Consider the following 27792-nt stretch of genomic DNA (forward strand, 5'->3'; position numbering starts at 1 on the left):
TTCTTCTGAATTTATTTATCCAGTAATGCTCATTTCCCAACTGTTTTCTTTTATGCAGTTTTACTATTTTTTTTCTGACAGGCAGGAAGAGGCACAAAACATTTTTTCTCTCTTATTGAGTCTGAATAGGAATGCAGCCTTTGCTTTATGCTTCACTCTGTACACCAAATACCTCTGTCTGCAAATAATTGAAGCTTAAGATCAGCAATGAAGAAATATGGATTGAAAACCAGTATGTGAAGCCCATTTTCACATCAGCTGTAAAAAATGCAGAAGCTTCAGGACCTTCCTCATCTCAGTGTCTGAGATGGAGGAACCAAGATACTGGCCTGTTGAATAACCTGACTAAAGGCACCGAAGAGTGTTGTACTGTGGGTATGAATATAGAAGTCAAAAGGATTTTTTAAGGTTTGCCCTTTGCTCTTATAGCCAAGATGGGATCTGAAAAACTCCCTAACATAATACAGGAAAATGTTAAAAAAATTGTTGACAAACCTAAAGGAAACAAAATAACCCAGCAAGCCCTAGCAGATTTCCCACTTTGCACCAGAGCAGCTCCAAGTAGGTGCTTATGTGGAAGCTGTTGTGTAACTATTATTGAAACCAGGAGACACTGATCAAATCCCCAAAGCTGTGCAAAAACTTGGTAATTTCAGGAGAATATTCTTTCTCTTTGATGGGCTGTAATAGCAGTCTTCAGTTTGAAGGGTCAGGAAAGCACAAGGGAGCTTGATAAGCTAATCAGTCTAAAGCACAGCTCCATGGTTACTCTGGCCAGTTTTATTTTATTGTTTAGGACCTTCTTGCTTACTTCAAATCATAAGGATGGGACATGCATGTCCATTAATGGCATTTACTATATGGATGAAGTGTCTCTGAAACTACTGAAATATCATGGGTTAGGGGATGTCTGCAGGTGGGAATGGGCAAAGGCAGAGCCTTTTCCCAATCCTCTCAATCCTGAGCCTTAGGCTGCCTCTGACAGTCTTTGAGCCTTTACAAGAAATAAAGTTATCCTAAGATGCACTTGGGAATGGGACAGGTTTTGGACTTAGTAGGAGAGATTGGTCGCACTTAAAGAGAGGTTGGACTTGTTTGATAAAACATGATCTGCTGGAAACACAGTAAATCTCAGACACTGTATTGTGCTTGTAGAGGAACAGATGAGTTTGCAGTGGAGGGTGGTAGATAGAATTCTCCATTTCCCTGTCATTTCTGCCTGTTGTTGGTGGCTGGCTGCTCCTGTGCAAGGATGAGAGCTGATTTACCCTTTCTGTGCATTTAGCTAATACCTTGTGTCAAATAGGATAATTGATAATTAGTGTTTACAACTAAATGGAAGAAAGTGCTTGTATGAATTAAGTAGGACTTTGTATGTCATCTTAGAAATATTCATATCCTGTTATTCAAGTCACTAACCTGACACAGGCACTCTGTGAGTCACTTGTGAGAGGAGCATTGTCCTTGCAGGGCTGCCTCTGATGTCAGCAAAGAGGGGTTTGCAAAGGAAAGAAATTTTCCTTCTTCAAAATGTTATTTTTGATATAAGAGAGAGAATCGTTGCCTTCCTCCCATTTTTATATGGAAAGTACAGTCTAGTAGACAATTATGGAGGGAAAGATGTTTCTTTCTCAGTCCCTCTTTCCATTGCCGGACTGACCTGACCATTCCCTGTTACACCCCCTGTACTGGTGTTTGCCAGGTGTCTGCCAAATGTTTTCTTAGCTGTGACAGAGACTCCCTGAGCTGTTCCCAAAGCTTTCTACTTCTCCAGGCTCTTGAAGTCAGGCTTCATGAAAGCCTGGAAGAATGACATTAATGTCATCACATAGAGCCCTGCAGCCTTGGTGTCTTGTAAGCACTGGTCACTATGCAGAATTGGTTATCTAAGGAAAAACAATGAAAGACACTGAAAAACAACCCTGCAAGAAAGAAGCAAATAGGGTCCAAATTGATTCTGAAAATAGTTTAATTCCAGTCTGTTACAGAATAATCTCCTGAACTCTTTGGGAAAGTGAGTCAGTGGTTGTTTAGTTGCAGCTTGCTTATTTTTGCAGGAAGGAAAAACAGGATTTAAACAGTATCTTTAATCTGGCATCAGCTAAAACTGAAGGCACCCTCAAAGAGAAATAAGGTTCTGTTGGCTGTCCATGGAGTTATTATCCTTAAGCACAGACTACCAAGGAGAAGGCTGTAGTATCTGTTTCTCTGTGTCTCTGAGCCCAGCTTAAATGCTTCATGCAAGATCAAACACAAGCCATGTTTTAAAGGATAGGAAGCACTTGAGCTCAGCAGTCAGGAAATGGAAGAGCCCTGGCTATCCTGGAGGTCAGACCAGATGGTCTGACAGATACTTCTGGCTGGGAACTGTGTGCATCTGAGCTTGCAGAGTGACTATTTTTAACAAATAAAATATTGCTATGCAGCTGGCTCTTTTGGGAAAGCAGAATTCTCAGGACATTTCCTTGCTCTGATTGTTTGCATTAGATGTCTTTTGATCTCATTTTTGGGTGGTGTTACTGTAATTGCTGTTTGCATTGCCTAGAGAATGGTTCAGGGCACATAGAAAACCTGCTCTGGCTGCAGCCATCAGAGAAACCCCCTGCACTTGCAGGGAGTGCGTGTGTTGAGGGGACAAGAAAGAATTTCATTTTCAAGTCAGTTTGGGAAAAAACAAGAGATCGTGATGTGAGGAGAGGAAGCTGCGTTTGGGTTTGCAGAGTGTGGGTGATAAAATCTAGTTCCTGTGAAGTTTCTAATCATTAGATGTGTTCTGAATAATTTTTGAAACATTTTGCAGAAGTGAGCTTCCAAACTAAATGAGGAATCAAAAGACATTCAGCGCTGCAGCTTACATGGCAATTGTCTTTTCCAGATATGTTGTGAGACAGGTACAGAGTACAGTGATAGCACTGTGGTGAGTTGACTCTGGCTGGACACCAGCTGCTCACTAAACCTGCTCTGCCCTCCTCAGCTGGCAGGGGAGAGAAAATAAAGTGAAAATCTCATGGGTCAAGATAAGTACAGGGAGAAATCACCCACTGGTTACCAGCACAGACAGTGAAATTAAACTAATTTATTTTAATTAGTTTAATTTATTACCAATTAAACAGAGCAGGATAATGAGAAGTAAAGCATGATTATGGCCATCTGGGATTTTCCATTCTCACTCTTCCTCACAACACAGCAATTATTTCATTTAGACTCCCTCACTACCAAAACATGGGCACACAAACCAAACAGATGTCCATATATTCTATTTAATCATCTCATCAGAACAGCAGCAAGAGCTTGTGGAGAAAGAAGTGGGATGGCCAGGATAGCACCAATGAAAGATTTTGAGCTCTGATGTCCCAAAATAAAAGTTTGCAAGAGGCACCAGCCCCAGCTCAGCTGGTCACAGCCTGATAACAAAGTGAGAATTCACCTTCATGTAATACTGATACATCAACTTCTCACCATTGTGAGCTACAACATTTCCTGGTATCTGAATTTCTACTGTGTATCTGAACCTCTAATATTGGAAAGAGAAATTAAGAAATGCTGGCAATGCTCCTGGTCCCTGAACTAAATAGTACCCAAGGCTTTGACTCCCATTTTCAATGCCATCACTTGTTTAGTAGGTGCTATTGCTCAACACTGTAAAGTTCCTCCTATTCCTATGAATTTTGTAGAGCAGTGTAAGGATGCTGTTGTGGGCTGTGTAAAACAACTGCTACTGCTTCTTCTTTCAAACATTTTCGACTGGGTTGGTGTCAAAAATGTCAATGGAACTTCCTCTGTCTACCCTTTACCCTTGTTGTGGGTCTGTCTGTAAGGACAGCTAAAACAAGAAGTGTGTGTGGCTTCAGTTCCCTGTAAATCACTTCTAAATGATGTTCCAGTGATGACAAAGTGACTATTGACTACAATTTTATTGTATATGTCATTTTTTAGAGGTTCACTTTCAATAAACAACTCTGCTGGAACAGCAAAGATTTCACTTGTTAGTTTTAAAAGTGAAATTTTTAGCCCTTGTGTCCATGGGTACAGGAGAATTCTTGGAGAATTAAAAACCAGAGGGCTAACAAAAAGAACACAGTGTTTGTTATTCTTGAGCTGATCTCATGATTTTTGGTTTTCTGATTCATGATTCTGTCATGTTGATGGTAATACGGGTGTCATGTAATGGAAACAAACAGGCCCTCCACTATTTCTGCTTCTGCCTAAGTAGTACTATTTTTTAAAGTACACAAGTCTTCCATTATTGGTTTCTGGGACTAATCACACAAATAAATTATAGTTTTATAGGAAAAGAGGGAACTGCTAAGTGAAGCTCTGTTATTCTCTCTGTCCTGAGCCAAACCTGTAATGTGAATTCAGTGTTTAGGGAAGATTTCTCTTTAATGTGAAAACTGCAAGCTCAAAAAAAGAAAGAAAATTACTTCTAGGCAATACCAGCTTCTGTGCTCACTTATTTTTTCCTGAAGGATTTTTTTTACAATAATGAAGAAACAGTTATCCTGAATTTTGATGTGCATTTGTAAAGCAGAGAACTGGTACAGTTTTGCTTGCATAACTTCTGCTCTAAGAGAAGTCATGTTTCTAAAGCCTGGAACATATTTTGGATGCACCTTGGAAGGAAACATAATGGTATTGTTTCTAAATAGTCTTTGAATGATGCCTTGTGTTTCTCTATCCCCTGCTTCCAGTCCCAGCAAAAATTAAACATGGTTAAAAGTAGTAGATTCCACATCTCTTTCAAACTCCAAAGATTTGGTCTCTTTCAAACCCCAGATGCAAGACTTGCTTCCTGGATATGGCTGTTACTAGAAAAGCAAACTGAGGGAGTGGCATTTAGGTGGAAAATGGAAGAAAAAGTATACAGAATTAAGAGCAAAAAGAGCAAATAAACCTGTTGTAACCACTCACAGAAAGAAGAGAAAATATCCACAGCAAGACTGAGGCTCCATCAAGCTCTCCTCCCCTCAGAAATGTATTTGCAGAAGTTTGGGGGTTTTGTTTTACTCATTGAGCTTTGACTGTACCTACTGCCAGCCCATACATGTCCCATGCTGTGACATGAAGATTTGCCTGCCCAAGCTCTTAGATCTGCCCCTGCAGTAGAGAACTTGGGGAACACCTCTATCCAGAACCTTTGCAGTCTTTGTTTTGCTCAGTACATGATCTCAGGGCAATCTTTCAGGTTGTAGATATCTGAGACAGGGAAACTTTGCACAGCTTTTAAAATCTCCAGGAGGAAATGTGTTCAAAATCAAGCACACACAAGGATGTTTTGCTTGGTCCCAGTGAATTTTTGGATTCCATATATCATCTGATTTCAGTACTCTTTCCCTACCAAACTTGGCCTTTTAAGACGGCAACTTCAAAATTACCACAGAAACTGACACTTTCAAAATTTGTGAGACTTTTGGAGTTTAGGGAACTGAAATCCTTTAATTTTTTATTATTTTGTTTTAAATTAATACCATTTGGAGGTACTGGATACTTGATAAAGCATGCTGAGCATGTTCAGATCTGATGTGGAAGAATATGTTTGCCAGATTAGTACGTAAATATTGTGCAGTCCTGAGTCTCATTTTTCTGCAGTATTGAGTTGGCTCATAATTCCTTATTCCTCACGAAATGCAAGTAAGTTCCTTTTCTGAGTGAAGCTGACGTGGTGTGTTATCCCTTTCTAGTCTCATTCATCATAGCTCTGATGAACATGTACTTCCAAAGGCCAGGTTAAAAATACATGGTTCTCACTCCATGTGCTGGGAACCCACCCACAGACAAGATACTCTCATCAAAGATATTTTTTTTTTCTCACTCATGACCAGCTGAGTCAGTGCACCTAGTCAGCAGCTGGCAAATATCGTGCCTTGCAAACACAAAATAGGCCACTGCAAATCCTATGAGAGAATAAAGCCCATTGCTCACTTGAGTTCTCATCTAAATTGAGTGCTGAAGCGAGGAATAACACCAAGTGGTGCTTATTTCTTCTTCTCTAGTTCTTTGACTCTATAAAACTCAAGATGGCTCTTACAGTGGCCCAAATTAGAAAATTAGGTTTTTCCTTTGCTTGTCTGCAACCATTTTCATCTCAATCATTAAGGTAATAACAGTGCTTGTTTTCCAGATCTGTTAAAAAAGAAGAGAAACCTTTCAGGAGGGTAGTATCACTGGAAATTCTGCGCACAGTGAACTAAAAAGATTGTCTCTACTCTCAAACCCAAAGTACCTCTTTCTCACTATTTTTGGAAATCAATTTATCCAGTTGTGAGCAATGGAGCCCCATTAGTATCAATGGCTCTGCTTCTTTGAAGTATAAAAAAATCTCATGGGTGCTGGCCAGGGCTTCACAGAGTTCTTTGCGTTCAGAGGTTTGAGAACAATTTCAATTTAAAGATTTGGTGATTGGTTTTTGTTTGTTTTTAACTTGTAGTTATGCTTTGAGCAAATTCAGTAAGAAGTATGTTAACCAGTTCAATAGATCGAGGTCTATCATATCATGCATCTGGGTTGTGGGGTGTTTTAGAGGACAGAGCTAATTTTAGCAGCTATTATCAGTAAACTGATGCAAAGGTTTGGAAATTAGTCATTGGAACCATGTCAGAGCTATTCCAGCCTTTCTGTTCTAGGTCAGATCTTATCAGATTTAAACTAATTCATCTGCATTTGCAACAACTAGTGTTCATGTTTACTCAAAAGCGTTGTGCCATTCTTTCTTGTGAAGAACATTTGCTATGTTGGCACAGCTGTAGCAAGAATACGGAGTCTGGGGTAGAGACTGGAGCCTGTGCTCTGGTTTTGATCTTCATGCTCTGGTTAATCTTCTTTTCCTTTTGTTTCCTTTTGTTCCTACTTCCTCAGTTCATAGCACCTCCAGACCCTCACTGCTCCCTGTGCTAGTTATCCTTGCTTTCTAGCTGAAGTTGATTTACACTCAGTGTGAGTACTTTGCGCTCATTTGTCCTTGTACCAGCATAGTCCCAAGGTAGAAATAGCTCTTCTTTATGGACATCACAGCTGCTCTCTGTTCTTGTTTATCAGAGCTTTGATAAAACTCTATTTTGTCTTCTCTTGTAAGATGGGGTCTCCATTCCCTCACATCACCTTCTTTACATCTGTTCCAGTCTTAATGTTTCTCCTTCCACCAAGGTTTTCAGAAAGATTTGTTATGTGATTTGGTTAGAGACATAATATAGATACTTAGAGCTTTTCCAAAATAACTGTGGCAGAGCTGGAAGCAGCCTAACTGACCCTTCACCCCTTTGCTTTGATCTTTAGACCTTGCTTACTTTAATTTAAATACCAGGGTTTTACGTTCTGCAGGAGGAAAGATTTTTCTTCTCATCTTTTTTACCTGCACCAGGGAACCAGGTGTTCTGACAACATTTATTGACTGTTGACTGATATTGTGGATTTTTTTCTAGGGAGGCTCAGCTTTTTCTCCAGCATCCATAATTACTACCAGGAGGGCACAGACCCAAGCAGCAGCCCTGGCTGAAGATGTGGGATGCCCTTCATCCACCAATGAGGAAATTGTAGCCTGCCTTCGTCAGTTGCCTGCCCGTGTCCTCAATGATGCTCAAACTAAGGTACAACATAGCAAAGCAAATGCCATTGGCAAGAAATCAAAAATTTTCCATTCACACAAAGCTGTGAGAGAGAAACCATAAAAAATAATTTAGTCTGAATCCTTGTGAAAGAGGAACTGGACTATTTTTGGTGGAAGGAAGTTGTTGTCCATGACATCCAGCTCTGAGCTATGAATAATCACAATTTGATTCTCCTTTAGACTAAATTCCTTTTGCAGTGCTTTAATCATGTCTTCTGAAATAAATCTAAAAAACTGTTTTTTTCCCTGCTTTCAGTTCCCTCTAGCCTGCCCCTGGGTGTTACTCCACTCAGAGTCAAATGTCTGCAGCTTTAATAACAGAACTTACGCAGAAAATGAAGCAGGATGGGATGTCAGTGTTCAGTGTTTGAAGTGGGAGGTTTGTGAAATCTGCAGTATAAATAAATCTAGAGATGGATCCTTTACCCACAAATTAAAACACCCACCTGCAATAAATTTTCCAATGAGGACCAGCATGGAGTCAATCCCTAGTTTAAAAAAAAAATTTATGACTATAAGACCATAATTTCTCTTGGCCTCTTCAGTTTTTTCACCTACTGTGATTGTCACCAAAATCATTGTTTCCTGCCAATGATGAGTTTGCACTTGTATTACCTGGTCACTTGTTCACTTGAAGGGAATCAATCAGTTGAATTAAGCATAAATAAAATAGAATTTAAAGGGTAAGCTGAATTAACTGCACAATTCTTGCTCTTTGTTTTTTGTTTTTTGTTTTCTTTTTTTGCCAATGTAGCTGCTGGCTATAAGTGGCCCATTCCAGTACTGGGGTCCAGTGATGGATGGAATTTACCTCCAGGAACCTTTGGCTAAAGCCTTGCAGCGCCCTCGGCTTCGGAAAATAGATCTGCTCATTGGAAGTGCTCAACAAGATGGTCTCATCAGCAGAGCCAAGGCAATTAAGGTAGGAAGACATTCACTGGTAATGAGCTGATGGCATCACTGTGATTACAGTAATGACTGTAATCACATGCAACCTAGAGAGATGTTTTTTGATTTCTACAAGTTGTGAATTATGCTCCACAGAAATATGCAAATGCATTGTCCTTCTCCAGCCACTCTTGATCAGGATGACTAATGACATAATAATATGTGTTGATTAATATTTCTGTGGGAGATACAAAATGGTAAGAGACCAGAAGTGATTTAGCATTTATACTCTACTGTCTTTCAAATCTTATTTATATTTCAATCTCAGTAGTATCTCACAAACATGAGAACAACTTAACTATAAATTTCTTCACTGTGCAGCAGGATTAAATCAGCATTTTGAGGTTTTTTAGCAACTTTTTTTTCCTTTTGTCTCCTAGAAGTACATTTTCTTGTAAAGATGATTCTGAGTATGGACTAGGTGTTATAAGGAGCAGCACTGGCCTCATGTGTGGTCTCAGGTTTCCAGACAGAAACTGGTGAAAAGAAAAAGAATTTCATCCATGCTATAATCTCTGTTGCTACCTTGCAACAGGAGTGTTGCAATACTTCACCTCTTAGAAGGCACTGAAATGCCGTTTCCAGCTTCTCGTTGCTGGTAGCCAATAGTACATAGACCAATTTAATTCAGAATTAATGGCCCACTTGAATTAAAGTTCATATTACTTGTTTACACTCTGTCAGAAATTTCTTGCTCTTTTTTCATTTCTTTTTTGGAATCAATTTCAAGAGAAAGTCATAGGAAAAAGGTACAGAAGACATAGTGTGATGCTGGAGGCCTGCAGATAATAATCAAGGCCCTCTGAGAGCGGAATAAACCTCATTGACCTCATTATAAGTCCTGTGATGAAGACAAGGAAGTGAAATTCTTTCCTTTACCACTATTTCTGCATATGACAGTTGTCTGCAAAATTGAGATGAAATTCCATGTTGTATTAAAAACTTTGCAACAAATCATGGTGTTGATGAAGGGCACAAGTGCTAAATCCCAGCACCGTCAGATTGAAATTAAAAGAAAAACACTTGCAACTGAGAGTTCAGTAGAAAAATGTTGTCTGTCCAAAAATAAAACTGGAAATATCTTTTTTAATTAAAGGCTTGCAGAAAATAAGATTAGAAGGGAACTCAGTAAGTTGCTGCAACTCAACTGTAAGAAAGGATCATATCTACTGATGGCTTTTTAAAATTTCTCTCTATTTCTGTTTTCCTGTGGCTTCAGGCTTTTAGGACTTGGGGTAATATGAATGCTTTGACCAGTCTGTATTCCTGTCTGGGTTGTTTTCTTAAAGACCTGCTGCAAGGTTGAAGTTTCCTGATTTCTCCCTTGTCAACACAGTTAGGGTATTAATTGTTGGGAAGCTGTAATGCTCTTTCCATCACTCAGCTACTTATAAAGGTGCAATCTCCAGGTCCTCAGCAGCACTTTTGTGTGCTGGCCATGACCATGTATGGTTGCAGTCAATCTGATTATGAAGTCCTGAATGAGCCACAGACGTATTTAGCTACAGCGACAAAATCTAGTGCAGATGGTGGTTGTTACTTGGAAGTCTGTACCCCATTTCCTCTGTCATAAATGTCATGAGAGATCTTTAACCTGTGCTAAATGTCCTCTCTCCACAACAGACCTCAAAGAAGGGATTGAGACAATCCACACTGTATCCCAATCATCTATGTAATTAATATTAAGGGTTCCTTTGAGGTAAATCTCACTTGCACCTCTCTAGGAATGGCCAAAGCTGGTTTTATTGGTACACTAAGGAGTGTGGGAAGGCTTAGCTGATGGACAGAGCACTGAAATGAACTTGGAAAACCAAAGCATAATTACTAATTTGCCTTTAACTAACTTTAACCTAAGTATTTCATCTGTTCTAAAAAGAGGGAAGCAAACCTCCCTGGGGTAAAAATTCACCTATGGCTGTGCTCCTGCTCTGCAGAGAGAAGATCATGGATGTATTTCAGTGGACAAACACAGCTGAAAGGTGCTCTGGCAAACCTATGGAATTGGCAAAGTCCTATTTCAGTAGACAAACACAGCTGAAAGGTGCTCTGGCAAGCCTATGGAATTGGCAAAGTCCTAATTTCCATCTTTTTTTAGGATGGTTGATGTCAGTGTAGACAGTGCAAAGAGTGAGGGGTAAAAACATTTAACCCCTACTGGTTTGCTCCACCAGTTCCTGGGAATTATTGTGCTGGGCAATTCTGTCAAGGACTTGTTCGATTAATCCTGATTTCTCTTAGTACTGATCCTGTAAATGGTATAGAGACACTTTGAGCCATTTGGATGTTAGCAAGCTTGAGATAAGATGCAAGTCTTATCACCTTAGACTGAAGTTGCATGCAAGTGTTATAAACTCTTTGTACTCTTCACATAGAAGTGAAAGAGAAGCTCTAGGCTGCAACCCAGACCAGAAGGCGGAAAATCCAGTTGGCACCATGTTGTTCTGTGGGATCTCAGTGGCCTTGGGTTGCTCTGAGTGCCTCTGCTCCCACTGCAACACTCTGCTTGTGCCTATTAAGGTCTTTACTATGAAAAATGAAACAGAAAGACAGAAGGCACCACTTATGTGCTAGCAAAACATTTATGTTCGATTTGCTTACAATTAAAGGCTGAGGTCTCTCAGTGATGTTTGCAGCAGAGAGTATGCTCATGAAATGTCCATTTTATGGCATTCACTGAAATGCTTATTCTTGTGAACTGAGCCCAATTCATCACTTCCTGGAGCACTTCCTCCTCATCCCCAGTGCAGCAATCACAAGTTTGAAACTAAGTGGGAAGCAAAGCAGAGTTTGTTAAAGGAATGGCAAGTGGTACCATAATGCACTATTATGGAAATGAGTGGTTAAGCCTGAACTCATTCACTGCAATTCCCATGGCACACCTTCAGGGAATATTAGCTTTGAGCAGTCATACATTAAGGCAGCTGAGCAGAAACCTCTAGAAATGTTGATTTCAATTCCCAACTGGACAAAAATTTTATCCCTGTCCTATATGTGATGGTCAGGTGGGACGACCTAATGGCATTAAATTTATGAATTCACTCATGCTGCTCTATGTCTGTGTTTATCTCTGTCTGCATGGAGGTCAGTATAGCCCACTCTCTGTCCTCCACATGTTAAGCACCTACTATGTAATCTCCACATTGCAAGGATTTAGTTGAAAGACTGAGGTTGTATTTCATGTATTTCCTTTCTTCTTCTTTTCCTCCTTAGTACAATCTAGTTGGATGCAGAACTCAAATACAGGACATAAGGCAGTGGGTAGATAGAAATCTAGTTTATTTACCTCATGCAAGCAGACGGATCTGTGCAGAACAGAACTACCATCCTGCAATTTATTGCAGTCAGTTAATTTCTTTATGGAAAAAGATATTCAGCAATACACAACAGGTGATTGATAGGGATATATTTGTTGTAATGACCAGGGAGAAGTGTCTCCATAAATGCCATCAGTGAGGAGAATGGGCTGGACTCTTTACTTCATATTGAAATTAGTTAAAAATCTTGGAAGACTCTGCTGAATGGTGGCAGGTCTTTCACCGTCTTTTGTGACAGTGTTTGTCAAAAGCCACTTGAGGCCTAAGGTCTGTACATACACTTTTAGCATTATCACCATTTCAGTTTGTCAAAAAAGTACATTTTGCCCCTTTGAAGATGTAAATATTTGATCTACTTACTGCTACAATTTCTTTTTAAGTAAAACACTGGGCCAGTTCTAGTCATATGCTCCATAAGCTGTCCTGCAGTAAAAGAAGAGTAAACAGTATTTAACTCATTATTTAGGCAATGCTTATGATGTTTTTGGATAATCGGAAGAGTAGAAAGGAGTGCATGTGCTGCCTTTAAATATTTTCTTAAATAATTTCTTAGAAAACTGGACTATAACTCTGAGCCAATGCCTAATGCTTCTTTAAAGGTTAGCAAAATGTAAATTATTTTATATGATGTGCAGCTGTTTGTATTAATGTGATAGCAGCTGTTGTATCTGCTATGATTTGAAAATTGTTCCTTGGTCATATATTTTCTAATGGGAACATATGTTGGACATGGAAAATCAGTTGAACTGAATCAGTTTCTGAGAAGTTAAAATACTTTCTCCTTTTCATGTTTAATGAATTTTATTTTGAACATATTGCTTTGGTGTTGGCTGTCATGTTTAAGTCGGATGTTTAAATTATACTGTAGCCAAAGCAATGCTTGAGAAATTGTTTCAGGTTGTGCTATTTTAGTGCTGTTTGAGGGATGAAAATTCTTACCATCTTACAAATGCTAGTTCTGTTTATCATCCATCTCTGCCTGTTGACCCCTCTTTCATCTGAGTCAACATGTCTTGACGGCCCCACAATATTATAAATTAATAAATTATTGCTGAGAAAACTCTGAAAAATTGCAGAGTTTTGGGGGCATTTTGAAAACCACAGAAACCTGTACATAGGCACAGTGAATCACGGAATTGCAGAACAGAATCATAGAATACACTGAGTTGGAAGGGACTCTTCCAGATCATTGAGTCCAACTTGTGTCACCGCACAGGACAGCCCAAGAATCACACTCTGCCTGAGAGCATTGTGCAAACACTTCTTGAAATCAGACAGGCTTAGTGCTGTGACCACTTCCCTGGGGATCCTGTTCCAGTGCCCAACCATCCTCTAGGTGAAAAACCTTTCCCTGACATTTAACCTAATCCTTCCCTGACACAACTCCAGGCATTCCCTTGAATCCTGTCACTCTTCACAAGAGTCACAAGATCAGTGCCTGCCTGTCCATTCCCCTCACAAGGAAATTGTAACTGCAATGAGGTCTCCCCTCAGTCTCCTTTTCTCCAGGCTGAACAGACCAAGGGACCTCAGCTGCTACTCATATGCCTTCTCCTCCAGACCCTTCACCATCCTTGTGACCCTTCTTTGAATGTTCTTCTAGCTTCTCTAGAAGCTTAATGTCTTTTTTATATTTGTGTGCCCAAAACTGCACAATGTCCTTGAGGTGAGGCCCCCTCAGTGCAGAGCAGAGCAGGACAATCCTCTCCCTTGCCCTGGCAGTTCGGTGTCATTGCCAAACTTCCTTTGAGTTCTGTGCCCAGGTCATTAATGAAGATGCTGAACAGAGCTGGGCTGAGGATGGACCCTGTGGAACCCCACTAGGGACCAGTCACCAGGCTGCTTCACCCCATCCCACACCCTTTTGGTGCCTGACCTGTGATTCAGATGTTCACCAATCATGTATCACAGCTACTCAGGTGGAAGCTGGACATTTTGTCCAGAAGGATTTTGTAAGAGACAGTATCAAAAGCTTTGCTGAATTCCAAAGAGATTACATCTGTTGGCTTTCCCAGATCATGGAAAAGTGGGTTGCCTTGTCATGAAAGGAAATCAGGTTTAATATGCAGGACTTTCCCCTCATGAAACTGTGCTGACTGAGACCAATGGCAGTGCTGTCTTTCAGGTGTTTTTCAATACCTCATAGAATAATCTTCTCTATAACTTCACCAGGTACTGAAGTGAGATTGACAGGCCTGTAGTTTCCTGGGTCTTCTTTGTCCTTCTTGAAAACTGGGACAATGTTCACCAACTTCCAGTCAACTGGGGCCTCTCCTGATTCCCAAGACTGCTGAAAAATCATTGAGAGAGGCTTTGGAATGACATGAGCCAGCTCCTTGAGGATTCTCAGCTGAATCCCATCAGATCTCTACAGGTCCCTACAAGTCCCTGTAGAGTTGTAGGGATCCAGCTGGAGCACAGATCCCACACAATTTCAGAGTCACCTGGGAGTTCATCATTCTCACAGTCATGGTGTTCCAGCTCAGGGCACTGAGGCCCTCATGGCCCATCATCAGTGCTGAAGTCAGAGGTAAAAAATGTATTGAACATCTCTGCCTTGTCCATGTCCCTCTGGGAGAGCTGACCATCTTTATTCAGGAAAGGGTCCATGTTGTTTCTACACTACCTTTTTTTATTAATATATTTGAAAAAAAAGCTTTTTATTGCCCCTCAATTTCCTGGCAGCTTCACCTCCACTTGAGCTTTGGCCAAATGAATTCTCTCCCTACAGTGACAAGCAGCATTTCTGTATTCTTCCCATGTCACCTGACCTTGCTTCAGCTGGGCCTATACCTTTCTTTTTTGCCTTATTTCCAAGAGAACATCCTTGTCCAGCCAAGCCAGCCTTCTGCCTCTTCTCCTTGACTTCTGACATTAAAACCCAAGGCCAGCCACACTGAGTCAGATCAAAGGGCTGCTCAGCACAAAATGCTGTTTTCAGCAGTGGTTAAAAGAGGCTGCTTGTAAGATTAGAGTAAGCAAATCTGATACTTCTGGTAAAAGCTCTCCAAACCTCTAGCACTTTACAGTTCAGGGACTTCCTATCCTGAACTGATCTTTCTGTATTTAATAACTATCAAATTATTTTGGTTTTATTTTTTTTTTGACTTCAAAAAATCATTGATGAAACCTAATTTTCACCAATTTTTGCCATTTACAAAAACATTTGGCAGGGATTTTGCCACCTTAACCATATGTTGGTATATGATGATCCATCTCCTTCTCTGTAATTTTCAACCATAACCTTTATTTGATACTTGATCATTGATGAGTGAGTGATGGATAAGTTCCTAGATTACATAATCAATACCCTAAGGTTTTTTCACTTTGTTTCTCTCTGGTTTAAGTATCTATGACAAGAGTAGAACAAGTTAACAAATCCCTTTTAAAAAGCTAACAAAATGAAATCACTTCATGAAAGTTTCTTGTATGGGTTGATTCATACACAACAGATTGGGCTTTGCTCTGCTACAGAAAAGTATCTTTTCTTACACACAACTGCTAACCCCAGTCTTCAAATGAGAGATTCTTAATTAAACAAAGCAATGCCTCTGCTGGTTAGTAGGAACCCAAAGTGATGTGTGCCAAAGCTGTGATGGAGAAGTTGCTTTTGAATTTAATGAACTTGCAGTCAGGTCTTCAGTGAACATTTCTCTTTTCTGCAGAAGAATATGTGTCCTTGCTGGTTTTAAGCTGAATGATTTTGCAGGCATGAGTGCTGTGCAGTTTCATATGTGGCATTTGTGCACATGAGGTGACGTGTCAGGAGGGAGCTCCCCATCCTTTTTGGAGTACAGCTGAATTACTAAAGCTGGCACCACATGACTCTTTCACATTGCATGGGCCAAAATCCAGCAAAAGAAGAATCTATTAAAAATACAAGGCAAATTGCCAAGATCTTCCTGGACCTTGGGATACTTGGTAGAGTTTTCAAATCCCTCAAAGTCACTTATTCAAAATGCACAGAGTGTTAGAATACTAAGGACAAACCTTACCCTCAGCACATGGGAACTTATTTTCCATCTTTAATTTCTGTGACTCTACTGAAAAGGTATAATTCCATCTGTACTTTCTGTATAGGGTTGTGGAAAGACCTTCTAGCAGCATGATGAAAACCAGCTGTGGGCCATCAAAATATTATATTAAGTAAAGCATCTACAGTAACTAAACTGGGCAGACACTGGCCTAGTTTGCATCAAATAATAGAGGTGGTTTGACTGCCCAAAATAATAGAGGTGGTTTGTTAGATCTTTTTCTCTGGGGTTCTTATCCAAGTTTCAACCAATATGCACCTGTATAGTGCCTCTTTAGAACTGACTTGATGCACAGAAAAGTTCAGGGTAGATTTTTTTTTTCATGAAGTTGTTTTGTTTCTGAAATTGAAATAATTTTTTTAAAAAGTGAAAAGTTTCAATGGATAACATAAAAAACTTCCTCAAAGAAAGATGTGTTGAAAAATTCCAGCAGTCTTTAGCTTTGGTAAAAATATGTTTGGGTACAGAAGTTTGTCACAGAAGGTGGTCCTTGTGACACAGGCCCTTTGCTCTGGGGAACTTGCCTTTATGTTAGGAAAAGTCTCTGGAAAAAGGGCATTTCCCTGTTGGTTTCTCTGAAAGGCCCTAAGGGTTATGAAGTTTGAAGATCATGGCTGTTCCCTGAATTGGGAGTTGAAGGAATGGAATTTCTCTTCCAGGTCTAAGGCAGATATTATTCCAGAAGGGACCTAAATATGGAACTTGGAGCAGCCATGTTCCTTTGTAGGTGTTCCCAGAAGAGGCAGAGGGACATAGCCATGAAATGGCCTACACAAGTTTGCTTTCTGTAATTTTCAAAGGAAAAGAACAGTAATTCCCCCTTTCCCCTCTAGTTTTCCTTCATGGAGATCATCAGAAAGGCAGCACTGGACAGACCGGCAGTGGAGGATTGTCCCTGGGAACTCCTTCTGTCAGAGCCAGCAGGATTTCTGTACTATTTCTGTACTATTGCCACAACCTGGTACCTATGATTTGGACCTACTAGATCAGGGTTGCTGTACTATTGTGTGTCCAGAGGAAGCCAATATTTCTCATTGGTGACAAAGCAAAAGTAGGACTGTCCTCTACTCAATCCCCTAGGAATCAGAGATCACAGCAGAGAGGACTTGTTCCAGCAGAGGGAGATCTGAGCCTAAATTGTTCCTAAAAATTTTATCTTTTGGTTTTGTTTCTGAATTCCATGTATGCACTTTTTTCTCAGAAATTTGAAGAAAGTCAAGGAAGAGCCAACAGCAAAACAGCCTTTTATCAGGCTCTGCAAAATTCTCTAGGAGGAGAAGAGTCCAACTCGTTCATTGAAGATGCAGCTACATGGTATTACTCCCTGGAACACTCAACTGATGATTATTCTTCCTTTTCCAGGGCATTGGAAAACGCCACCCGGTAAGAAAGTCATCCTAGAACAACTGTGTGATTGGAGTTGAGCAAGACTTGTTTTGCTTATCTAAAGTGTGCATTTATATTCTGAAAAACTTGAGAAATTCTTATGTAAATGAACAGAAAATGGGGAATGTGATTTCATTTTCTCTGACGTTTCCAACGTCATTGGTAAACAGACATTGAACTGATTTTTATGCTTTGTGAAAAGTTTGACATGTCATTCTAGAACTGGATATTGAGTTCAGAGTACTAATACTTCTTTTTGCATTTTCATGTCATAGATGTCTGGGTTGCTTGGACACTGTGCATCAACAGTTTCTTGAGTTGTCTCATCCCTGTGACAATAGAATTAATGGTCTGCCTTTTATTCCCAGTCTCCTAATTATACAATCAGATACTTTTTCCTGATGGTAAAACTTTGGCTTCAGCAATTACAATAATATTTTTTTAAATTATGAAACCTGCAAAATACATTTATTCACAGTGTCAGGCATAACTTGAAGCCATTTCCTCTTGCTTGTTCCTTTGGAGAAGAAAGTAATCATCACCTCACTACAACCTCATTTCAGGTAGTTGAAAAGAACAGTAAAATTCTTCCCCTTGAGCCTTTTTTTTTCTCCAGGCTGAACACCCCCAGCTCCTTCAGCTGCTTCTCATCAGACTTGTGCTCCAGCCCCTTCCCCACCCCATTGCCCTGCTCTGCACAGGCTCCATCACCTCATGCATGTCAGCAGAGGAATGAGCAACTTGCCTGCAGTAAATGCACTGCCATCCTTTGCATTGAAACATTGTGTGAACCTTTGGGAGGTGGAAGTTGAAAACTTCCTGTTTTCTGCCTCTGAGCAAATTCGGGGACTGGAAGTGTAAGTGGAACAGATTTTCCAGAAATGATTCAAAAAATTATTTCCCTATTCTTGTCTCTGCTTTATGAGCAGATTCATTGTGAAAACTCTTCACTTTTCAAATGTGATGTAGCTTATAAACTGGTGACTTGAATCCTAATGGGCCTGTCTAAGATGTTCCACCTGTGTTCTGAACTGAGACATCACAGCTATAGGCTCCTGGTGTCTGCACTCTCAGTGTTTTCTGTCCCACTGTGAGCCTACCCACAACATCTCAGAGACAGGATTTTCCTTTTATTCCTCCATCAGAGCTGCAGAATGTTGCTCTGGGAGAGCCTTAGGGAGCAAGAGAGGAGCAGGAGCCAAGATTCTCTGGGAAACATCTGATTCAAAAAGAAGACAGTCCTTTCTGGGTGGTCCAGGTGTGCTGGTGCACTGAGGTCATGGAGGAAACAAGCCAGAGGGTTGTGGGCTGAGCTTTGTGCCATTTATCAACTCACACATCTTGCCACATTTGTCCTCCTTTGTAGCCTTTCCCAGGGATGGGCCTCCCATCACCATGACACTGGGGCCATTGCCTGCATTACATGCACTGTGGTTCATGGGCATCAAAGCCAGGACTTGTCTTCAGTCTCCTTCCATCACCACTGTTACCCCTGGGGGAATATTCTTTAGATCAATGATGTTTTAATTCATAATAAACCACTCTACAATTTACATTTTAACCATTCTTCCCATCCAGAGAACACTCTATAAGGAGCTGTTATAACGCAGGGCTGTCACATTTGATCACTGGCATTCAGCCCAGGGCTCAGTGTGGTGCAAACATTGACTTTTGCAAAGCTGCAAGGGCTGGCACACCACATATTTCCGGCAGGGATGGGATACACCTCACATTTCCATCAGGAATGGGATACACTACCCATTTCCAGCAGGAATGGGATACACCACACATTTCCAGCAGGGATGGGATACACCACACATTTCCAGTAGGAGTGGGATACCCTTCACATTTCCAGCAGGAGTGGGATACACCTCACATTTCCAGCAGGAATGGGATACACCACACATTTCCAGCAGGGAAACGGGATACACCAGCAGCTCCACAGGCTCAGCAGCCTCCTGGGTATAGGGATTACCTGCTCCTTTATGATATGAGGCAAATACCTTGGCTAAGAAAAGAAGTTAATTGTTTATTCCTGGCCAAGCAAAAGGATGAATAGTGAGACAAGGGCATCTGATAATACTTTACTTCAAACACTTTGGAAATTACTCCAGCTACAGCGGAAAGTGAGGTGAAACATTAGGTACAGAATGAGAGTCACCTATATCAGCATATAGGTGATATAGGAGATGCTATATCAGCATCACATATGTGGTGGAGAAAACAGGTTTTTTGGGTTTTTTGATGTTTGGTTGTTTGGTTTGGTTTCAGGTTTTTTTCTACTTGGTTTTATTTCTTTATAACAAAAAACTTACTACCAGCATAGATGTGTAAGCCAAGAAGAGTTTTATGTAAGGAATTAACTGCTAAAGTTTTAACAGGATTACAAAGTGTGATAAAGCAACAAAAGTGGTTGTTATAAACTATATACCTTGTGCAGATTTTGTGGTTTTAAAATAATTCTACTTTTAAATTTGTTTTAGCTGCAATTTTCTGGTATTTTTTCCCAAGTGTAAAATTAGTTTAATTTTCATTTTTTTTCCTTTTTTTTCCTTTTTAAAACTCTGGTATTCCATGCTTGTAAGAGACAGGCATTTCATTTTTGTGTTTACTATGCATTTAGGGTTTTTTCTACTTCCTCAGAATAGCTGACTTTTTTTCCGCCTACAGAACCAACTGAGAATCCATTTTAAATGGTGAAATGTAACTCAAAGCATTTCTTGAGAGCTGTTACTCTTCCCAGACTCCCTGGGTTTCAAAAACCATCTGCTCTTCTAAAGCCCCATGCTGGTAGGCATGTGAAGAGCGGTAATTTTTGTTTCATTTGGGTGTTGTCAACCATAACTGTCAAAGAGCCCTGTGGTCAGTGAGCCCAAAGCTTGTGGTCTCACAGATGAGCTTAAAATAAACTCTGCTGAACCAAGATAGCTACCCAAACTGTGCCTTTCATAACCATACCAGTTAAAAATAGCAACATGTTTTCATGCTTTTCTGATGCCATTCGTTCTTGCACCAGTGGTTTTTTATTTTGTTTTTTTTTTAACCTACCAAATCTGAAGGAGAAGCTGCTGTTTCAGATTCACTAAACTGAGAATTGAAACCTCCCAGTTCCTCAGCAGAAATGTTTGTGTGCACTCACCTAAAGTGAGCTAAAGGTATATAAACACCCAAAGCACGTGCTGAGTCCTCAGGCACAGGAAGAACAGGGAGTGAGGGTGCATGTCTATATAATATTGCCTTGAGGAATCACAGGGAGATTTATTGCAGTCAGGTCTCCTCTTTTATTCCTGCCCCTCTTGAACCACTCATGTTTCTTCCAGCTACTGCTCACCCCACCTGCCAGCCCCCTTCTTGAGGCAAAGAAAGATAGGAAGGTTTGGACACATTTGCTTCACTTGTACTTTTTAGACCTGGTGTTAAATTGACCATTTGACTTTTAATTGGTTAATCTTTCCCTCCCGCACATATTGCACCAGGAATTCCATATTGATGAGCCCTGCAGGTTATCTTCAAAAGTGGTCTCTTACCTCTTCCTGTTCTGGAAACTCTATCCAAGAAATCACACAGATACAAATTCAGAAATTATATTACTGGTCCTTAAACCAGGAAATACATAAGACTCCTTATTAGATGCCATCACAACCTAGAGGTGCCAGAAAGAACTTTAAACTACTATAAGCATGATCCCTTATAAACTACACTAAAGTGAGATTGGGGGTTTTTTTTGCCAGGATATTTTTTATGTGTCAGATCTGGTTAGTTTACTATCATTGTTCAGCACTCCATACAACAGCACTTCTAGAGAATTCTAAGTAGTTCTAGTTTTGTAGAAGGTGAATGTGGTTTCCTTCAGTCGATTTTAAAAGAGAGATATGAGCTGGTTTGGAAAACTGAAGTAAACTATCAAAACAGATAGAGACTTGTTGCTTGTGAGGGTTCTTCCCTTTTTTCCTTTACACAACTGTGTCTGTCCTCTGCTCCTCCTTTTTTATCAGCGACCAGTTTATCACATGTCCCATCATAAACATGGCGAGCTACTGGGCTGCTGCCTCTCAAGGAAATGTCTTCATGTACCATGTACCTGAGAGCTCCACACAGAGCAGGTAAGGAAATGGATTTTATTTTGTTTCTTGGATTTAGAATCTGTAAAACCAGGGCTGACTGCTTGGGCTTGCTGTGGAATGAATTAATAGATGTAGGTATGTCAAATAAACAGTTCAGATGAGCAAAGGAGGGATTGGTCTCTAATAAATTCTTTACCTTTACAGAAATGTTTTTTCTGAACTGAGGCACTTCCCATTAGACGTCTAAATTGAGTTTCCCCTTTCCAGCTTACCTACCCTGACCAGTTCCAAAGCTGGCCTTTCAGATTCCTATTCTGCATCTGATAAACCTCCCACAAAGAATCAGAATTTGGTCCAAGTCGTCAGGAGTCCACGGCTCTCAAGATAAATAGGGTGTCATTTTCTAATTACTCAACATTAATTCAACACTGCCCTTTTTTGAGGTCAGTGCAGTTGTACTCCAGTTGTACTGACTGGCCTTCAGTGTGGATGAGCTCAGGGATTTATTCCTTCCTATGCCAGAACTGTGACTGCTGTTCTGCAGACAGACTTTCTCATGGGAAGAAAAATATTTTTGCACACAAGCATTGGTGGACTCAGACTCTGTGTCATCCTTCATTTTAGAAGCTTCCTTAAAAGATTGTCAGCAGGACAAGCTGTATTATATTTTAGGCAGAAAGGCCTAAGTGGCTGTGGGAGATGCAATGTCTTGTTGGGCACAGAACAATCTGGTAGGCAGAGGCCTTTCAGGTGACCTTCCCTGGCTTTATTTTAGACCCAGCCTTTCACAGAAGTCAGGAAGAGGTGCTGATGTTTACAGGCAGTGGTCAGCACTTTGGGCTGCCCTGTGACACGCCAGAGTGGCTCCTGCTCTCTCAGGCTTGGTGACCAGAAACCGCAGCGACAGTCACCCCTTCTGTTCCCTGAATCCCCCCACCAGGGCAGGAAAGCACACAGGGATGCTTATCCTCATACTATTTCCTTATGAGGAGGCCTTGCTTGTTCCCAGCCCCCTGGTCTGCCCCTCACCTCTCTCCAGGAAGGCTTTTTGAGACCTTTTCCTTGTTCTCAGGCTTCCTCCAAAAGGGCTCAGGGGAGGGATGGTGGATTCCTACTGGCACCATTTGATCCTGTGAAGTTCCCTGCAAACCGCCTGGGTTTTTTCCCTTCCTGATAGCATAATGAAAAAGCAATTGAAAGAAGCCAGCCCAGATCTAGGTTACAGATGAAGGCCATTATGCTGTGGTAACACAGGCTTGCTTTCTTTTTAACTGAGAAGTTAATCCTCAGGGAGCCGTTATTTCTCTGGCAGCTCCAGCGGGAATGTTCACAGTGTTCCATTTGGCTACTGATAGGCCCAGATAAGTGATTTTTACAAGGCTCCAAACAGGGCTGAGCTATGGTATGCCAAAAATCCAGCCACACAAAAAGAAAAGATGTGTTCTCAAATGAGCCAGCAAGTTTTTTCTTGCTTTGGAGAATGATAGTGACCCAGCCATCTACGATTAGATCTTATTTGTAAGTAGATTAAATAGTACTTATACAGGTTAGACTCACTGGCTTTGAGGCAGTGATTTTGAATTGATAAGAATTTTCTCTTCTATCCAGCCCTATTTAAGATTTCTCTTGTGCTGATGTTATTTAGCTCTCCTCACACTCTTCTGTGCAGCAATAGTTTACATAGCATGCAGTTACACTTTGTAATTATATTTATGTGGACAGTGGTGTTCTAGGCTAATTACTTTAACTTTAGTGCAAAAAGTTATTGGTTTGGTTTTACATAACCCTCTTTAAAAGAACAAACAAAGCCAGAATGCTGTCTGAACCTTGCAGGAACGTGAGGCAGAGGCTCAATTGCCTTAAGTTAAGCCACTTGCATGGAGAAATGGCCCAATTTGATATGCTGCATGGCATCCTTACTCCTTTCATCTTTATTTATCCTTGAGTGCCATTAAAATAAATGCTGAAAAAAAAAGGCTTGAAAAGCAAGCACTTTAACAGAAGTTTCAGAATTCAGCTTGCCTATGTATGAGAGGATCTCATTTGTTACTGCAACGTGTCTATTTATGAAGTGATACCCTCATTTTCCCCAGGGACCCCACATGAGGTCCTCTGCTGAATACACTGCAAGTATTTTGTTTAAATATTGTCATTCATTCATTCATTCATTCATTCATTCATTCATTCATTCATTCCTAAACTAATTTTCCTTTATTCTTCATCCCACTTTTGCCACGTCACCATCTCTGGAGCATTCCCCCTCCATGCAATGGAGGTGCATTGCAGCCCCACTCATGACAGTGCTTTGATGCTGTTGAGGGAAGGAGCTTCAAATGGGAGAGTGACTCCTAAAAATGGAAAACCATCAAGAATCTGGAACAAAAAAAAACAGTTCTTGGGAATATTATCAGCAATTTATCTTACCAGACTAAAACCAGTGATATCCATGAAACAGCTTTCGAGTAGAATATATAAACTAATCTTGGGGAAAGATCTGGCAATCATGTCCCCAACTTCTACAAGACTTCTGTAACCATTAGAACAGAGTCCTGAAAGTTCTCAAGTTCTTATTTGAAAACTGTGACTCCTAGGGAGGAAAACAGAGGCATGCACTCTCCCAGATAAGCTACACTCTAGGCTGGAAGGCAGGACTTGTGGGTGTGACTTGCTCAGCAGAAGTGAGAATTGAACCCTGCAAACATTCTGTTAAAGGCCTGAATAGCAGAATCCTGTTACAGCCATTTCTTTGTGTTAATGAATGCAATAGCCAAAGTATTATTTTTTCACATGGTAGTTGTGTACAGGGCATTCTGTGAGTTCACACATTAAATAAGATCTCCTCATTCTTTGTAGCTGGAGGAAAACCTCATTAGACATTCCTATCACTCATAGGCTTTTGACAGGATAATGATTTCTCAATCAGTTTGCTGAGATATAACCCTTCACTTCTAAAAATGGGAATTTTTATAGTGTTATGTCCATAGGGTAACAAGAAAGATTAAATAATGAGAGTTTTTTACTTTGGTGTCTAAAATGTTCCTAAGAAGTCAGTTTACATGGGAGATGGACCTTGTCTCTTTGTGTTTGCAATCTTTATCATAAATGTGATGATAATATAATTATATATAATCTATAATAATTGCTAATGGTTACCTCACAGTGGTATTGGAAAGACTACATTAAAATAATGTTTAGATAATTACAACACTGGAAGACTATTTACTCTTGGACAAAATATTCTGTCTGGGAAAATAGCCATTCACTAATTAGATAAGGCACCCTATAGCAACACATTCTTAAATTTTTGCTTTGTCACATCTCTCCTACTTTATGGGTCTCCCAAAATGTAACAGAAAAGAGAGTTAAAATGCAGGGATGAAAAAAGTACTGGTATTTCCTTTTGTTTCACTTAATAACTAACAGCAAAATAAACAAGAGGGAGAAAGAAGTCAGCCAGCAAAGACAGATTGAACCACAATGATGCAAAGTGGACAAAAAATTATTAAACAGGGAGGAATTTCTGCCAGTAAAAGTAAATTAGCCAAAGTTTGTCTCTTAGCTCGATGTTTCTAAAATGTATACACATACACATATACATTCAAGCTTGTGTAGATACAAGGGTAGGGTTAAAAAAGCCTGCTCTACGTTGATGTCTGTGACATATGTGGAAAATCACATAAAACCATGAACTGACAGTTTTTGCATAAATGAATGGATCTTGCAGAGGGCAAAATAATATCTCCTTCCACGTGGTAGCATTCTCCTGAGCTTGGCATGACACCATGTCTGCTTTAGTCTTCAGTTCCCATTTGAATGAGGAGCCAACTCCCACATTAATAATCTGTGGTAAAAATATATACATGACCCAGCTGCCATTTTCTCACTCTCTCTTTGAGAACACTTAGGCCTTGGAGTAAACATTTATTCTAAACAATGTAGGAGGAATGTGACTGCTCAGCACTGCCTGGGATTAGAGGGGAGAACTGGAGGATAGCTTTAGGTATGGTAAAGAAATGTGTGATAGGAGAAGTATGTTTTGACAAGGATAACATTATTAACTGTACAAAGATTTGCCTTGTTAACCCTTCCAGAGGTTTCTGGCTGATTTTTGTGTGTTATATTGAAGAAGCACCTCTTGCCATGTTAGCACAGTTTCCAAGTCACATTGTGGTGCTAAATGTTCTGTCTTAAAGATGGTGGTTAAAATTCAGAGCTCTGCCCACTGAAAGGGGCTGATCATCATCAGCAGCAGGATGGAAAAGCATCAAACTGAGACTTAATGAGGCTTTATCTTGTAGTCATTAACATGACTATAATAATCATCATTAAAGCTTTTCTTGATTTTGCATGGGGCAGATTTACCCAAGTTTAATGAGATGCTGCCTTTTTTGAGTCTTTTTGGTCAGGGCTGTCTTTACCTCCTGGCCATGCACTCTGGTGTGTGTTAGTGTGAGTTGTTAAAAGGCTGCTGTGTGCCAAAGCTCACATAGTTGGCTGGGTTTTGGTGACACTTCTAAAGATTCCTGTAACTGAAGGCGAGAACTCCTGACTGATAAAACAAAAAATGTTTGTGTATAAGCCTTTTCAACTATGTGAAGTATTCTTGGTTTCTGTTTATTATGGATGCAGCAGGAATTCTGGCTATACTTAATATCTCTTTAATTAAAGGAGATTTTTCTACTCTTTTCATTTCACAACAATGATATCATATTCTTGTCCTTTAATCCATCCACTACTTGCTGTCCACTTGATGCTCTCCCATGTGAGATGATGTGATACCAACACCCCACAGGCTGGGGACACAGTCTAAACTGGGTGCTGTGCAGGCAGACAGGAGAGTTCCTCTGGGCTTCAAATAAATGACCTAAAAACAGAAGGCAAATAAATTACAAAATGCATGCTGCTCCGTAGCTGGGCAAGCACCACAATTGCCTGTGTCCACTTGCTGCAACAACAGCAAGCTCTTGTCATTGTGCTCTCTATCCCAGTCTCTACTCCCAGCCATCCCCTAAAAGCTGTTGTTTTGGAAGTGCCTCTCATTCCTTTGGCCTTATCCATTGCTTTGTGCCAGCTGCAGCTATGAAAACACTGTCCCACTGATACAGCCACATCATCTCATTCTCAACTCTTTGCAAAGTTTCTCTGCTTCAAAAGGCTTGGGGTCTGGACAATTTGTTTTTTCCTCCTGTGAAGTAGTTTAGAGACCTTTGTAATTCAGTAGATTTTCCAGATCTTGAAAATCAGCAATAAATATGCAAAGGCAAAGTAGCCAGCTCAGAAAAAGCAGAAAACATCTTTAAATGAACCAAAATTCAGCTGAAAGACTCAGAAAAAAGCAAAGCAATTTTGGAGCTCTATGTGCTGCAGTGGCAGTCCCTATCAAATGTAATCTACAAGATAAGCACAAAGTGGATGCATGTTGAGCACCATGTTCTCCTCAGTTCTCTGGGGTCTCTAGGTGTACACATCACCTTTTTCTGGAGATTCATCCATTAATTCCACTTAAGAGTAGCCATACTGAACAGACACATGAATTTCTGTCCCCCAAAAGTCCAATCAAATGTCAGCATGCCTATTACTAGATCTTAAATACAGTAATTCCCTGACAGATTTGTACAATCCATGTTCTTTAGCAGTTCTGACAAGTTGATGAAAGTGCTTTCTTTCTTCCCGCCTTAAGATCTATGATATTTTTTTTCAATTAGTGTGAGCTTTCAGGCTCTTGAATTTACTGTCTGCTATTTCAGTTTTATTTTCTTTAATTGGCACAGCTATAATGCAAAGTGGAACATTGTGTGTGTTGGGAGTAATTCAAGTGGAAAAGACACAGCAGACTCTAGAATACTTTTGCAAATCACATGTATCTATAGGGCTTTTTTGGTACAAAGGTGGATAAACTTGGCAGTTCAATCCTGTTAGGAGTTAAGCTTTTTCCATATGTCCTGATTTTCCTGAAAAGAAGAAAGCAAAATGTCCATCTGTTTTTCACATCTTTTCCCCCATTTGTTTGGCAGGAATTCATGATGAGAGGAGACACAATGAGCCAAATGCATCCCTAGAACTGCTGAGGTCACACCAGGCCTCATATTGGCTCACTGAATTTCTATAAATATCCAGCTATCCTTTGATTATTTTTTTCTCCCTACAATCACACACAATTTCCTTTCATAAAATATGTGGCTGTACATAATTTTTTAAATCATTTTTGCTTGGCATACAATTGAACATTTCAGTTCAAGGAAAGTGCAGGGTTGGTAGACATGGATGAGACAATCCCTGTTCCGGATACTGGATATGCTAATATACTCTGGAAAAATCTGCTGGTATTAATGTGAAAATAATGCAGATGGATGCAATTTTAATTGCACATTTAAACACATTTAATATTTCCAATAATCCTTACAAAAATATTTTTAAATGCATTTGCTGAAAATAAAAACCAG

The 27792-nt window shown here is 40.1% G+C and overlaps 1 protein-coding gene across 1 annotated transcript in view; it reads left to right on the forward strand.

Annotated features, from left to right (window-relative positions):
• Window positions 1–27792, forward strand: part of TG (thyroglobulin) — a 152098-nt gene that overhangs the window by 113582 nt on the left and 10724 nt on the right. Inside the window, exons 42-45 of the mRNA XM_026790985.2 lie at window positions 7419–7583; window positions 8358–8525; window positions 17101–17282; window positions 21281–21388. Of these exons, the coding sequence (XP_026646786.2) occupies window positions 7419–7583; window positions 8358–8525; window positions 17101–17282; window positions 21281–21388 (623 nt within the window). The remainder of the gene's footprint in view (window positions 1–7418; window positions 7584–8357; window positions 8526–17100; window positions 17283–21280; window positions 21389–27792) is intronic.

The sequence above is a fragment of the Zonotrichia albicollis genome, chromosome 1 (genome assembly GCF_047830755.1).
Source record: "Zonotrichia albicollis isolate bZonAlb1 chromosome 1, bZonAlb1.hap1, whole genome shotgun sequence".
NCBI lineage: Eukaryota > Metazoa > Chordata > Aves > Passeriformes > Passerellidae > Zonotrichia > Zonotrichia albicollis.